At 44.6% G+C, this 14,026-nt stretch overlaps 1 protein-coding gene across 2 annotated transcripts in view; it reads right to left on the reverse strand.

Moving 5' to 3' along the window:
- Positions 1-3,404: 3,404 nt before the first annotated feature.
- The window catches only part of LOC123762116 (protein sax-3), a 498,674-nt gene continuing 488,052 nt past the window's right edge, over positions 3,405-14,026 (reverse strand). The window contains exons 5-12 of one of the 2 annotated variants that reach the window (XM_045748448.2): positions 12,911-13,041; positions 11,705-11,980; positions 11,038-11,523; positions 9,862-10,805; positions 9,369-9,714; positions 8,987-9,248; positions 6,955-7,175; positions 3,405-6,776 (exon numbers count right to left, since the gene is read on the reverse strand). In XM_045748448.2, coding sequence (XP_045604404.1) covers positions 6,001-6,776; positions 6,955-7,175; positions 8,987-9,248; positions 9,369-9,714; positions 9,862-10,805; positions 11,038-11,523; positions 11,705-11,980; positions 12,911-13,041 — 3,442 coding nt within the window. In that variant the 3' untranslated portion in view covers positions 3,405-6,000. The remainder of the gene's footprint in view (positions 6,777-6,954; positions 7,176-8,986; positions 9,249-9,368; positions 9,715-9,861; positions 10,806-11,037; positions 11,524-11,704; positions 11,981-12,910; positions 13,042-14,026) is intronic. The other variant, XM_045748449.2, reaches the window with a different exon arrangement.

Consider the following 14,026-nt stretch of genomic DNA (forward strand, 5'->3'; position numbering starts at 1 on the left):
GAATTATATTAAATCGGGATTTTGTTTGTATATATTTGACCCCAACACCATTCGTATTCAGTGTCGTGTTTGAGGTTAAAAAAGGTTTAACATGCGTACGTTTATGGCTGAAGCTCATGTTGCAGTTTTAATGTATTTTCTCCCTTTTTTGTATTTCCTGAATTAAAATAAAATGTTTAATTCAACGACTTTATTCTCATGCTGATATGCCAGAACTCACGCATGGCTGAGCAGTGTGGTGCGTCTACTCTCCTAGTTGTGCTAGCGGGGGTTGAGCTTCGGCTCTTTGGTCCCGCCTCTCGACTGTCAATCAATTGATGTACAGATTCCTGAGCTTTAGCTTTGATGTCCAAAGGGATTGGAAAGGATGGGGGAGGTAGAGGGATGGGGAGATGAAATTCAGGAAGAGGATGCGGGTGTAGAGAGAGAGGAGGTTTGAAAGTTCGGTGGCCTGTCCACCATGGGTTGACATTTGTGTATGTGTTGTTTGTTTGCGTGTGTGTTATGTTGGGTTGTCAGTACATTGGGTGGGGGGCTAGTGTTTGTGACCTTGTTGGTGTCCTAAAGCACTAGAGCCGATGGAGTTGGCTGAAGGAGGCTAATCTTAGTAACATTAGGGTAGTTACACTTCTGATACCACGACAAAGGGTTTTTTGGTTTTACATTTTTTTTAGGAGTTTTATTTATTTTTTTTATTTATTTATAATTTTATTTTATTAATTTATTTATTTTCTTTATTCTTTATTTGGTGTTCCTGAGCCTATCGGGCTCTATCATATCTACATTTGAAAAAGTGTATAGAGTCTGCCTCCATCACATCACTTCTTAGTGCATTCAATTTGGTAACTACTCTGACGCTGACAAAATTATTCCTAATGTCTGTGTGGCTTATCTCGGTACTCTGTTTCTGCCTGTGTCCCCTTGTGCAAGTACCACCCGTGTTAAATAATGTCTATACTGTCAATTCCCCTGTGAATTTTGCATGTGGTAATCACGTCTCCCATCACTCGTCATTACTATGTCTCGGGACGGACATAGGCGGGTCAGGCTTGGTCTAAGTTAAATGTTTTAAGAAATATAATTTATAGAGACCTCACATATTTCCTGGAATTGTTAATGATAATAATACACGTCGTCATCCTCCTATTGAGGTAGTACTTAAAGTAACGATGAAGACCATCGCACATATATTGACGTAAAAGGCAATTAGAAAGTAGAAATTAGTACTATTGAATTTGGACAAACTGGAAACGTTTTTGTACTGATGTGGTAAAGAAAATTAAACCTAACTTTCCTAGGCCTAATACACACTATCTGAGGCCTAATATAATATATGTGCTATACTAGGCCTATAAATATTTAAGTTTCGTTTTTAGCTTTTTTTTCAGACTTTAAAGTGAATAGTATCAAATTCTACTACCTAATTGTCAATTATATCTTTATGTGAGATCTTGAGGTTATCTTGAGATGATTTCGGGGCTTTAGTGTCCCCGCGGCTCGGTCCTTGACCAGGCCTCCACCCCCAGGAAGCAGTCCGTGACAGCTGACTAACACCCAGGTACCTATTTTACTGCTAGGTAACAGGGGCATAGGGTGAATGAAACTCTGCCCATTGTTTCTCGCTGGCGCCTGGGATCGAACCCAGGACCACAGGATCACAAGTCCAGCGTGCTGTCCGCTCGGCTGACCGGCTCCGGCTCCAATGCGATGGTCCACATTAATGCAAAATGTATATCTAAACAGGAGAATGGGTTGTAATAATATATTTTCTGAGAGAACGGGGAGAGAGGGAGGGGGAACATGAGAGACCAAGGGCTATAAGGGAAAAGAGGGAAAGGGGGGGATTAAGCAGAGAGGAAAGGGTAGAAAGCGTGGGAGAATGTAGAAAAGGGGCGGAAGAGAACCGGGTGGAGCTGGGTACCCCTTCTACAATTAAATAAAAACAACTGTTCGAGGTTGAAGGCCAGGCGGGGAAGAAGAGAGGGGCAGGTTGGGGAGAAGGGGGAGATGGGAAGGAAAAGAAGAGGAGTGGGAGGGGAAAGCCGGGTGGAATGGGGGGCGGAGAGACGGACTATCCCGGACACCACCGGATATATATAATATATATATATATATATATATATATATATACATATATATATATATATATATATATATATATATATATATATATATATATATATATATATATATATATATAATATTCATAATATACAGTATATATATATGATACACATTTTCTGATAAAAATAATGCTTGAGCTGTGTACCGGAGGCGTGATGATTCTCTTTGATGAGTAGAGTGATAACAGTACTAACTGCTCGATAGTACAGTACCTCATTTCGGTAATTTACTCGTAAATGGATATCAATTTGTCCAGAATTACAGCATAAATAACACCGGCGTCCTAGCGGTGTTATTTATTACGTATTCGATATCGCTGTAGCGTGTGTATAACAAACGGAATATTTTCACTGATTTCTGGTTCCATTTATGGCGAGGCCAAGGAAGGGGCTTGGGCGGCCTCACGCACGACACACACGCACGACACACACACACACACACACACACACACACACACACACACACACACACACACACACACACACACACACACACACACACACACACACACACACACGTATATATATACAGCCTCGTCGGGCTGCTTCCTGGGGTATGTCTGTGTGTGGTGTGAAGAAAAAAAATAGTAGTTAGTAAACAGTTGATTGACAGTTGAGAGGCGGGCCGAAAGAGCAAAGCTCAATCCCCGCAAACACAACTAGGTGAATACACACACACACGCACACGCAGGAATTATATTTAAGGAAGTGAGTGGAATTTGAAGTCTTGGGCCAGATGCACAGTTTACTGCCATCAGTTTCTCTTTGCGGGCGACGTATACGCCCTTTAACGTGGAATCCTGAATATCTGAATTTTTCTGAGGGTCTCGACGGGGACAGGAAACCGTCGGGGCTTGTCAATGGGTTCCCAGCCTCTTGAGTATTTTTACCTTGTTGTATTTTGAACTGGAGTACTACCCTGATATATACGTGTTCAGCGCGAAGGCCATCCGTAGGTTTATTACCCTATGAGAGAAAAAAGCATCTGTTGCTTGTCCTACATAGACAAATCAAAGTAATGTTTGACATCAATTTGTCTCTACAATGAAATAAAATCAATATTAAAACATTTGTCAGTTTTAACTGCATAGCTATTAAGCTATGAACAAGAAATAAAATTGAAAAGTTTAATCAAATTTACGTTTTCTGATCAAACTGCATGAAAATTCTGTTTTTGCCGATTCTATTTTGCCAACCAATCACTCAGGATGTACATTAAATGGACAAAATATCAAATAAAAAAGTGTTATATTAAAAATAAAAAGAGATGAAATATAAACATTTGCAGTTTAACATCTTTATTTATAAAACTCGAATAGTCCTATACAAACTGACTAAAAATACCTTTGTACACACAACTCGTCCTGCCAGCTGACCCACCAAGGCGCCTCTCGCAACTCCTACACCGTATGACAATAAATTTGTTCTAAACCATTTTTTTTATTAGTATTGGAGGATCACTGGACCTGCAAAAATAGATAAGGTTTCCTAAAGCATCATATGCATTATGCTCTTCTTACCATTCACGGTGCAAAAAAATGCATACATTAATCCAAAAAGTCATTCAATAATAATAAATATACGTAAACAATTAAAAAACAGCAATTGACATTTAAATACATGAAGAAAGCAGACACAATTTTGAGGCAACAGCGGCAGTAAGGGCAGGTATAAGCAGCACCGAGCAGGTAGATCTTGGTGACCGCGTCCAGCCTCCTGCTAGACAAGGCAGCCGGGAACAGCAGCGACCTGCGGTCTCTGGCGGAGTGCGCATGCGCGGTCACAAAGTAGTCTTGGACTAGTGGACGATGATTCGCCTCCAGTGTGCACAGAGACGGTAATTATTGTAAATGTGCAATTGAACAAACTATGACACAAGCGAGTATTCTCAAGTTAGTGTGCGAGATGAACCGTAGATATGTAAGTATGGCCACCAGTCCGCGAGCACCGCCTCCCGCCAGGAATGTCCGCAAGTTGAGCCACAGTTGCGCCAAAACGAGTAACATTGACTGAAATAAGTCAGTCCAGATGTGTCGGCCGCTCCTGTTGGGGAGGCTGACTTCACGCCTATGTTTAAGACAACAGACTGACTAATCCTGTATCACAGCTGAAGGGTCTGAATATCAGATGATAAATGTAAATGATGTGACGACCGGTGGGGAGCACGGAACATGCCAGTCTCCACCTACAATAAGGAGCGACTGATATCGTTCCTTTATCTTATAACTATATATATACCCAGTTCTGTTACGGTATTTCTTGACAACTCTTTGTTTGAAGACCAACTTTAAAATATATCCCTATTCAATTGCTTTAGTGTTAGTCTGAGCATGTCCCTACTCGACCTGTCCGAGACGTAGGCGTCACACTTGTTCCATGAGCGTAAGACGCATGCGTGAGCCGTGATATAGCACCCATAAGTATGTACCAACAGCTTGTGTTGAGGTCACGGAGAAGACCAAAGGTGGGGGACAAGAGGACGCCCACATTCCTCTGGTTACAAACGCAAACATGATGATGAATCTAGGCCAGTGCAGCCAAACGCCACGCTTCCCCAACCTGCTGTGGGCGGCTCAACAGGAGACGCTGAGGGGAAACACTTCCATGTCGGTTATGGTCGGAGGTGTTGTGGTGGTCCGCCATTGCTATATGTGTACTGGAAGGTTTGGTGATCATTTCTGACAATTAATGCTTTGTAAATCTTTCAAAAGCACCAGTGCTAATTTATGTAATCCAGCTGATCCTTGCCTGCCAGATGTCGCATATTTACAACAACAAAATTCAAGGATGCCCAGTTTATGCATTAAAATGAATCTAGGGCAGTTGTGAATGAACTCTTAATTAACTTATTCGACTAGTAAATGAGAGGTAGGTTCCCAGATTCTCCACATTAAAAATGCATCTTGCAATAAAAATTGCAGGGTGACACATAAGTGCATGACTTTCTACTACATCTCCAATTAGGCTCCGACAGCCAATCTCATGAACCATTTTTTTTGTCATGGATATTTGGAACTTTTCCCCCTCAATGACTCATCAACTCGAACACACTAGGATACAAAACACCGAGAGCACATGGTTACCACCGTTGTGATGCACAAAACAATGGGAGGGAGGTGTGAGGATAGGCAACAACGGCCACTCCGTAGCCTCATGTATGGGAGAACAAGGTCCTATCCTCCCTCCCCTCTCCCCATACATGCTCCGTCACAGACAAATGAACATCGACGGTCTCACCAAAGACAAGCGACACGAAGCACCTGGAGACTGAAGTGGAAATGGACTAACTGTACAGCCACTGACTACACACTGTAACTGCTTCCACTTCAGTGTAAACATTTCCCAAAACGCTCAGAAATAAGCATGAAGGCGAGGGGCATATGGATATTTGTCAAAACAAAGAAATTAAATTTTCAAACATGAACACAGTGATAATGGCCACGCAGCCGTTGTCTGGTCTAGCACCTCAGAAGCAGTCTTGGCCTACTACACTGTTTATACACGTATTTGTTCATATTTTTACACGTACAGCACTGGTTTATAAATTTACACACACAAAATCGATTTGTATTTCAGGGAGATAAAGCTCTGAGTAAAAGACCTCACTGGGGTTACGGCAAGTCTTTCCCACTTAAAGATTTGTCACAAAGAATGTCCACTTGTGAAAGGACGAGCACAGAAACAGAAGGCCACTAAGTTATGTGTGTGTTGCCACATCGACAACAAAATTTCGTATTTCAAGCACAAAGCACGGTGATGTATTTTGGACTAGCGTTCACTGTAATAAAATACATCTTATGTACAGGTTAAGTGTCTTTATCTTTCGTCAACAACTATTCACAACTCATACACCTTGTCATCTGCAGTCCCACTGTGCCTACACAAGTGGAGAGGTAACAGAGGTTTGGGGATCAAGGTTGGCATGGTGATTGTACTGTAGGCGTGGCTTGCTGTGCTTCTTAGGACATGGTGGCCTAGGAGGACGTGTATGCATAGACTGAGCCGGCGCATATGTGCTGTCGTCAGTGCTACAGAAAGACCCTCCGCGCCCCCATCTGGCTTCCCCAGCTGCCCTTAGAGCCTCTGCCCAATTAAGGTCCTGAGCATGAGAGAGGGGATGATCTGCGGAGCAACAAGAGCCGCCCGAAGAACAGCGTGATTCGTCCTCGGATTCGGCGTCACCTAGCGTGGAGGACTCTGGCGAGGTGCGCCCATTGAGAAGTGGCTGAGAATACCACTCAACGTCGCTAGCCTCTTCGGGGATGTTTAGACTCATGGGCCCGTCTTCCACACCTAATTCAGTCCGGTAGCGCTGGTCATCACCTTCTACCCTTGGATGTGTTCCACGCAAGTTCATCATTCGCACCTCGTAGTCGCTAGATCCTGTTAAGCCGTGTCCTGCCAAGGGAGACGGTGGTGCACGCAGGTTAGTGCGTGGGGGGCGTGGCCCTAACAAGGGGCTCCCATGTGACCTATGGGAACCCCCAGAAGAGGAGCCACCACCATAGGGAAGCTGCTGGAGTAATAGTCTAGCAGAGGGTGATTGGCCTCGGCTTCCTGTTGATGCTAGGGTGTTGTCACTGGACTGGTCCCCACCCATGAGCGGTGGTGGAGGTGGCGGAGGAAACTGCAGCACCGGTCCCGTCAATGAACCTGCAACCAAAATGACATACTGTTGCAACTCTTTATACAATCAATAACAATATTCAAATCATCATTAATCTCAATTGCATTACAATTTTTATTAATATTAGTAATACCAGCAGCAGTATCACAATCAGTACGAAGTTATGAATGAATATTGTTGTAGTCCTCTATCCCATGTTGATACCTTTCTCAGGCTGGGTGTTGAAGTTGTGTGAGCGGTGGCTAGCATGGCTGCCACTGTGGTCGCTAGATGCGGTCTTTGTGCAGGAATCGTCAGATATGGGTTTGGAAGGAAGGGCCTGACCAGGACTCACTGGGATATTTGGAGGCAGTCGGTTTCCACCCGGACCACGGAAAATATCCCTGATGAGGGGTGTGGTGGCGTACGGCTCAGGAGACATACACCTGTGAAAATAAAGGTCTTCCATTGACAAGAATCCAAGCAACAGTTGTTAATCATCTACAGTTTAACAACATCCCTAAACAGTTCTAAGCATAATTTGCAATACAAACAATATAAAGAACATTAGAGAAAAATGACCCATATATATATATATATATATGGAGAGCATACACATATATATATATATATATATATATATATATATATATATATATATATATATATATATATATATATATATGCGAACAAGCCTGAATGGTCCCCAGGACATATGCAACTGAAAACTCACACCCCAGAAGTGACTCGAACCCATACTCCCAGAAGCAACGCATCTGGTATGTACAAGACGCCTTAATCCACTTGACCATCACGACCGGACATAATGAGGTGATAGCCGAGGCTATTTGAACCACCCCACCGCCGGCACTCGGATAGTTATCTTGGGCATAGCATTTTACCAAATCACCTCATTCTTTGGGGCAACACGTGAGGAACACAAATGCGAACAAGCCTGAATGGTCCCCAGGACATATGCAACTGAAAACTCACACCCCAGAAGTGACTCGAACCCATACTCCCAGAAGCAACGCATCTGGTATGTACAAGACGCCTTAATCCACTTGACCATCACGACCGGACATAATGAGGTGATAGCCGAGGCTATTTGAACCACCCCACCGCCGGCACTCGGATAGTTATCTTGGGCATAGCATTTTACCAAATCACCTCATTCTTTGGGGCAACACGTGAGGAACACAAATGCGAACAAGCCTGAATGGTCCCCAGGACATTGTATTCGACCAGGAATGTCTTCGATTGCGATTCGACCAGGCCTTCGATTGCGATTCGACCAGGAATGTCTTCGATTGCGATTCGAATGTCTTCGAATGCGAACAAGCCTGAATGGTCCCCAGGACATTGTATTCGACCAGGAATGTATTCGACCAGGACAAGGTTACACGACCAGGAATGGTCCCCAAGATAACTATCCGAGTGCCGGCGGTGGGGTGGTTCAAATAGCCTCGGCTATCACCTCATTATGTCCGGTCGTGATGGTCAAGTGGATTAAGGCGTCTTGTACATACCAGATGCGTTGCTTCTGGGAGTATGGGTTCGAGTCACTTCTGGGGTGCGAGTTTTCAGTTGCATATGTCCTGGGGACCATTCAGGCTTGTTCGCATTTGTGTTCCTCACGTGTTGCCCCAAAGAATGAGGTGATTTGGTAAAATGCTATGCCCAAGATAACTATCCGAGTGCCGGCGGTGGGGTGGTTCAAATAGCCTCGGCTATCACCTCATTATGTCCGGTCGTGATGGTCAAGTGGATTAAGGCGTCTTGTACATACCAGATGCGTTGCTTCTGGGAGTATGGGTTCGAGTCACTTCTGGGGTGTGAGTTTTCAGTTATATATATATATATATATATATATATATATATATATATATATATATATATTGCAACAGTTTTGGATGAGGTGAACAAACTTTTGACAAACACAAGACAGAACACGGAACAATGGGTATTAATTGGATATATGAGAGCATACATATATATATATATATATATATATATATATATATAATATATATATATATATATATATATAATATATATATATATATATATATATATATATATATATATATATATATATATATATATATATATATATAATTGTAGTCTCATTTGTGGTGAGGATACAATTATAGATTTTAATACCTGTCATGCTTCATTTGCTGAAATTTCAATTTCAAGTCAAAATGATGTTGATTAGTAACAACCATGAAACACAAATACAAGCAAATATAACTACCTGGGATCAACGTGACTACCAAAGGACACAAGCCTGAGGCCGTCCGGGTCTTCATACACATCCTCTGGTTGGCGGCCTTCGTAACCACTTTTACTTGAAGCTGGAGCAGCCGGACGGTGGTAGAGCTGGGTGATTGGCACACCGTGGCTACCCACGTCTGTGTACATAGTGCCAGTCACACCTACACCTACGCCTGTTTCTCCCCAACACCCAGGGTACTCGGACCACGGTCCGCTGCCCTCGCCTGGTGGGGTAACAAAAGCTAAATTTTACCTTCCAGACGTGTCACATAGCCAATCAATTCATTATTATTAAATAATATATTGATTAAAGCTACTGTAAGCAGGTGTAATTTATATTTAGAAGATAATGAGGTTCTCACCTTTACTGTAGTACTGAGGACACTTGTTATTCTGCCGTCGTCTGTAGATACAATAGACAGTGGCAGCAAGTGCAGCAAAGAGCACAGCAGCAGCTACAGATATTCCCACAATGAGGTAGGTGTTGTTATCGAAAGGTGAAGATTCCTTGATGTTTGGTGGATAGGTTTTGTCGCCCGGGGGAACAGCCAGGTTGAGGGGTGCCGAGATTGGCCCAGGACCCCTTGCTGTAACCCCTCGCAAGGTTACACGATATGTTGAGCCAGACACCAGCCCTGGCACCAGTGTCCATGTATTATTCACTGTTGTGTTCATCAACACATGACTCTGGTTTGCTGCATCCGATACCTACAAGATGTGAGGCAGAGCGATGTTAAAACACTACCAATGACAATAATTAGAGGAAGTACTTGCCAAGTCTTGAAAAACAAAGCAATAACAATTATAATTAGTAAGAAACATTAAAACTGCAATATTAAGCCAATAACTAGTTACCTCGAGGTTATAACCGGTGATGCGGCCGTTGGAGGAGTGGGCGGGGATGGGGTCCCAGGTGATACGGACGGCAGTGGCATTGACATAAGTGTAATGTAAACCGAGTGGGGGCACCGCCGGAGCAGCCTCCAGAGTGGTAGCCCGCACGGCAGCAGTTGGTTGGCCCTCAACTGAACGGTAGAAAGGCACCACAAACAGCTCATACCAAGTAGCAGGTCTAAGATTGCTGACCACATGGGATGTTGGCGGGGCACCATCACCATGGAGCGCTACTGTCTCCACACTTAGGGCGCCAGCTGGACTGCCATGTTGAGTCTCCAGTGGTCGATATCGCACATATACACCCTCTAGCAGTGCTGCGTCTACTAGCAGTTGCCAAGACAACTGGAGTGACGCTGCAGAATCAGGCTCTACACTGACCAGGCGGACAGCTGGCTGGGAAAGACGTGACCTAATTTCATGTAAGGGAGGTGCACCCCCAGCACCCTGGGCTAGTGTTTTCACGGTGTGGGTGACAGGCGATGGGCGTGACACACCGTGGGAATTACGAGCACGAACCACAAACATGTAGCGTGTCTCTGGACGTAGGTCAGTAACAGTGAGGGAAACAGGAGTGGGTGTGTGGCTGGTGGTGGCAGTCTGTTGTGTGGAGGCTGTAATCCAGGCACCTCGCAGGTCAGGGCTCCACATCTGAACTGTGTAGCCCAGCAGAGATGACAGACCTGGCCGCCCTCGCCGCCAACCCAATGATACAACTGTTGTGTTTACTCCCAGCACTGTCACCTGTCCTGGAGCTTCAGGTAGTGTTCCCTCATCTGGAATCTTGAAGAAGGCCACATTTGGGTTTGTAGGCTTCGCTACTATCAGAGAGGCTGTCCAAGTTGTGTCTCCGGATTCAGATTTGGCTGTGCATGTATAAACATCTGTGTCTGTAATTTTTAGATCTGCAAAATGTGAAAAATGTGCTGTTTATTACAAATAATAAATCATATTTATTATTATATTATTAGTGTCAAGTTCAAGTATGTTTATTGAGATAAGCAATAAATACATCTCAAAGGGATAGAGTAGCTAAGGCTATTTCTACCCCCCTATTTTATTAGTGGCATCGTATTAATGGAAAATATACTCACTAAAAAGACTGAAAAGAGGATGAAAAGATAGACAACCATTTACCTTTTATTCTTAGTGTTCCGAGTGGAGTGATGGAAATGCGTTCATCTGGCTTGATAGGTTTTCCTGCTTTCTCCCACACAACTGTGGGTTCTGGTGTGCCACGAGCTTCACAGGGCATCTCGCCTTCTGTGCCCAATGGCAGTGTCTGGTTCGAGGCACCTAAGGCTATAATAGGTGGGGGCATGTCAGCCAAATCCTGTACCTCCAAGTGAGCACGAGCAAGAGCTGACCCAGCAACACCTACAGCCGAGCAGACATAGTAACCTTGATCTTCACGCTTCACTCCGCGGATGGTGAGCGTGTTGTGGGCATCGACGGACCAGCGGCCGCCACCCCATGTCTGCCCAGTCCCCACTACGTTTCCAGAACCTTCGTGAGTCCAGTAAGTGGTAGGTGGCGGTGACCCAGATGTGGCACACTCGAAGGATGCCGTCCCATTGATGCCGACCCGAGCGTCCAGGGGCGTAACAGTGATAAGTGGCCGAGCTGAAAACACAACAGTCCATCAGCCTTCACAGATTTATCACATTAACAATATGACATTCATTAGAATATCAAGCTGTTGAAATCACAGAAAAAATTATGGAATTAAAATGCCTAGTATAGCATAGACTAATACCGTGGGATGTTATAAATGTGCTTGCACTTAAATAGAGTTAAGACTTACAGTGGACATTGAGGGTGATGTTGGCTGCGACGGAGCCCACGGGGTTCTCGGCTTGACAGGAATACACACCCTGGTCCTCAGGAGCCACGTGGTGGATCCTCAATACCTGGCTGCTCTCCTCCAGTGCCATTCTTCCCAGGGGCAGCTCCCCCGCAGGCTCCACACGACGCCAAAATACCTCCGGTGGAGGGTCTCCACCTACACGACACACCAGTTCCACCGTGGCTCCAGCTGCCCCTGTCACCGTCCCAGATGAAGACACCAAGTGGGGCGACACTGCAAATTTCCTTAGCATTACTACAGGGCACTCGCCACACCATCATCGCCTGCATCTTTATCCGCAGACAAAAACCACTTGCCTAGAGCTCATTAGGACTACTAAACTAACGTCTCTCTACCGTAAATTCTTTTATTCCTGGTCTAGCTGCATAAATATTCACAGGTCTATTCTAGTGCACCTTTTGGTTGTTGTTTTCACTAATTATTATTTAGACCCGCATCCCAGTGAAGCTAAGGTTGTTGAACTGTACTCTAGTGAGGGGCAGCAGGTCCTCAGGTGTTGTCCAATCCATAATATTATCTGTGGATTACGTGTAGATGATTTCGAGAGTTTTCCTACTCCCCTTGGGAAACCTGATGTGAGGCTTCCCAGATCCACAGGCACACACAGCATTATAACTTTATCTGCCGTAACAGAGACTGCTGCCTATACCAAGATTTAAAAAAAATAATCTCTCTAGGAGCAACTATCATCTCCTGTTATCTCTCGGTGGCATTATTCTGATGCAGTTGCCAAAGTATCATGAGAGTCGTTATCTCAAGCCAGGTGGGAGGCGTTATGCATCATAAAACACATTTATTTTGATGGCAGAGATTTTAAGTGAACTTTTTGGCTGTCGATGTTGAAAGTTTAAAGACATTTCAAAGGCCAGTGTGCTATTTTATTTGAATATATTAATATCTGCAAGCACAGATTAGGTAGCTAAGAGAAGTAGTGTTACAATGTGGTGAGTTGGCATGAAATCCACTATTTGGAGTCTTGGGATGAGGGGGGTGATAAGGGGCCTTGGGTCAATAAATGGTATTTGGGGTCCGACAAGGGATCTTGGAGGTTGGTAAGAAGTCTAGGGATCAGTGAGGGGGTCTTGGAGGTTGGTATGAAGTCTAGGGATTGGTGAAGGGTCTTGGGAAGCGGCAAACACCTACCCTGGACTGTGAGCATAGCCTGGGGTGTCTCTCTCTGGCCGAAGACGTTCCTGGCACGACACAGGTACTCGCCTGTGTCAGACACCCGCACCCCGCTGATCACCAGGCTCCCTCCGTCGACCACACGGTACCTGCAACACACGCAACACACCCGCCGTAAAATACCCGTAGTCATGGTACCTGCAACACAACCACTGAAAAGCCTAATCAGCAATATTTGAAATTACAAAATTTGATTATTATATCTACTTCCAATTCACACATTGTTCATGTAAGCCGCCAGTTTGATACGTTTCCTCCTGCAGTCATAAACAAATACAATCCTATAATCAACGTCTGCTGTATATCAATAAATGGAGTAAGGCTTCACCTCGCTGCATAATCTACTCCTCCGCCCTTGCCACACCCACACCCCCCCAGCGAAGACACACGCCAAATGCCAAATAAACATTATAAGCGCATATCGGAGCCGCGCCCAGATCAATTTCTTACTGCCGTTGTTCTCAGAGTGCTAGGAAGCATTCCCACGGTTCTTCAATGTTTGGATACAACCAAAAAGTCTTTGGTTGGATTCCAAAAGCAAGACAGATACGTTCCTTAAACCAGATGACTCTGTTCACCTAGCAGTAAACAGGTGCCCAGGAGTTAGCCAACTGTTTTTTTCACACACAGGTGTGTACAAGAGCAGATGACTTCTGACTCCTGATAGCAGGCCGAGACCTTTTCCTTCCCATAGATCATGGTAAGCTTTACCCTACTAGCTCTCCTTGGAAACTACCCATTAATCGGAACACAACCAGGTCTTCAATTACTGCTGGGTGAACAGGGGCGAACAGTTAAGATTTGGTGCCCAATCAATCTACTTTAGCCAGGACTCGAACCCAGGCTTGTCTTGCTTGTCTTGGGTTCCAATTGTTTGGTCAAGCTGGTACCTGCTGAGCCACAGATCCAGTTTATTCTACAGTTTGTGTAGGATAGATGAGGGAGGTATGGCATTTATTTGTGGTGTGAGATAGATGGGCGAGTGTGGGATGGATAGTTGAGTCTGAATCTGATAGCTGGGCAGATGTGGGATAGGTGGGTGTGGGGACAGATGGGTGGGTGGTTCGCATCGGC

This window comes from Procambarus clarkii, chromosome 34 (assembly GCF_040958095.1).
Source record: "Procambarus clarkii isolate CNS0578487 chromosome 34, FALCON_Pclarkii_2.0, whole genome shotgun sequence".
Classification (NCBI taxonomy): Eukaryota; Metazoa; Arthropoda; class Malacostraca; order Decapoda; family Cambaridae; genus Procambarus; species Procambarus clarkii.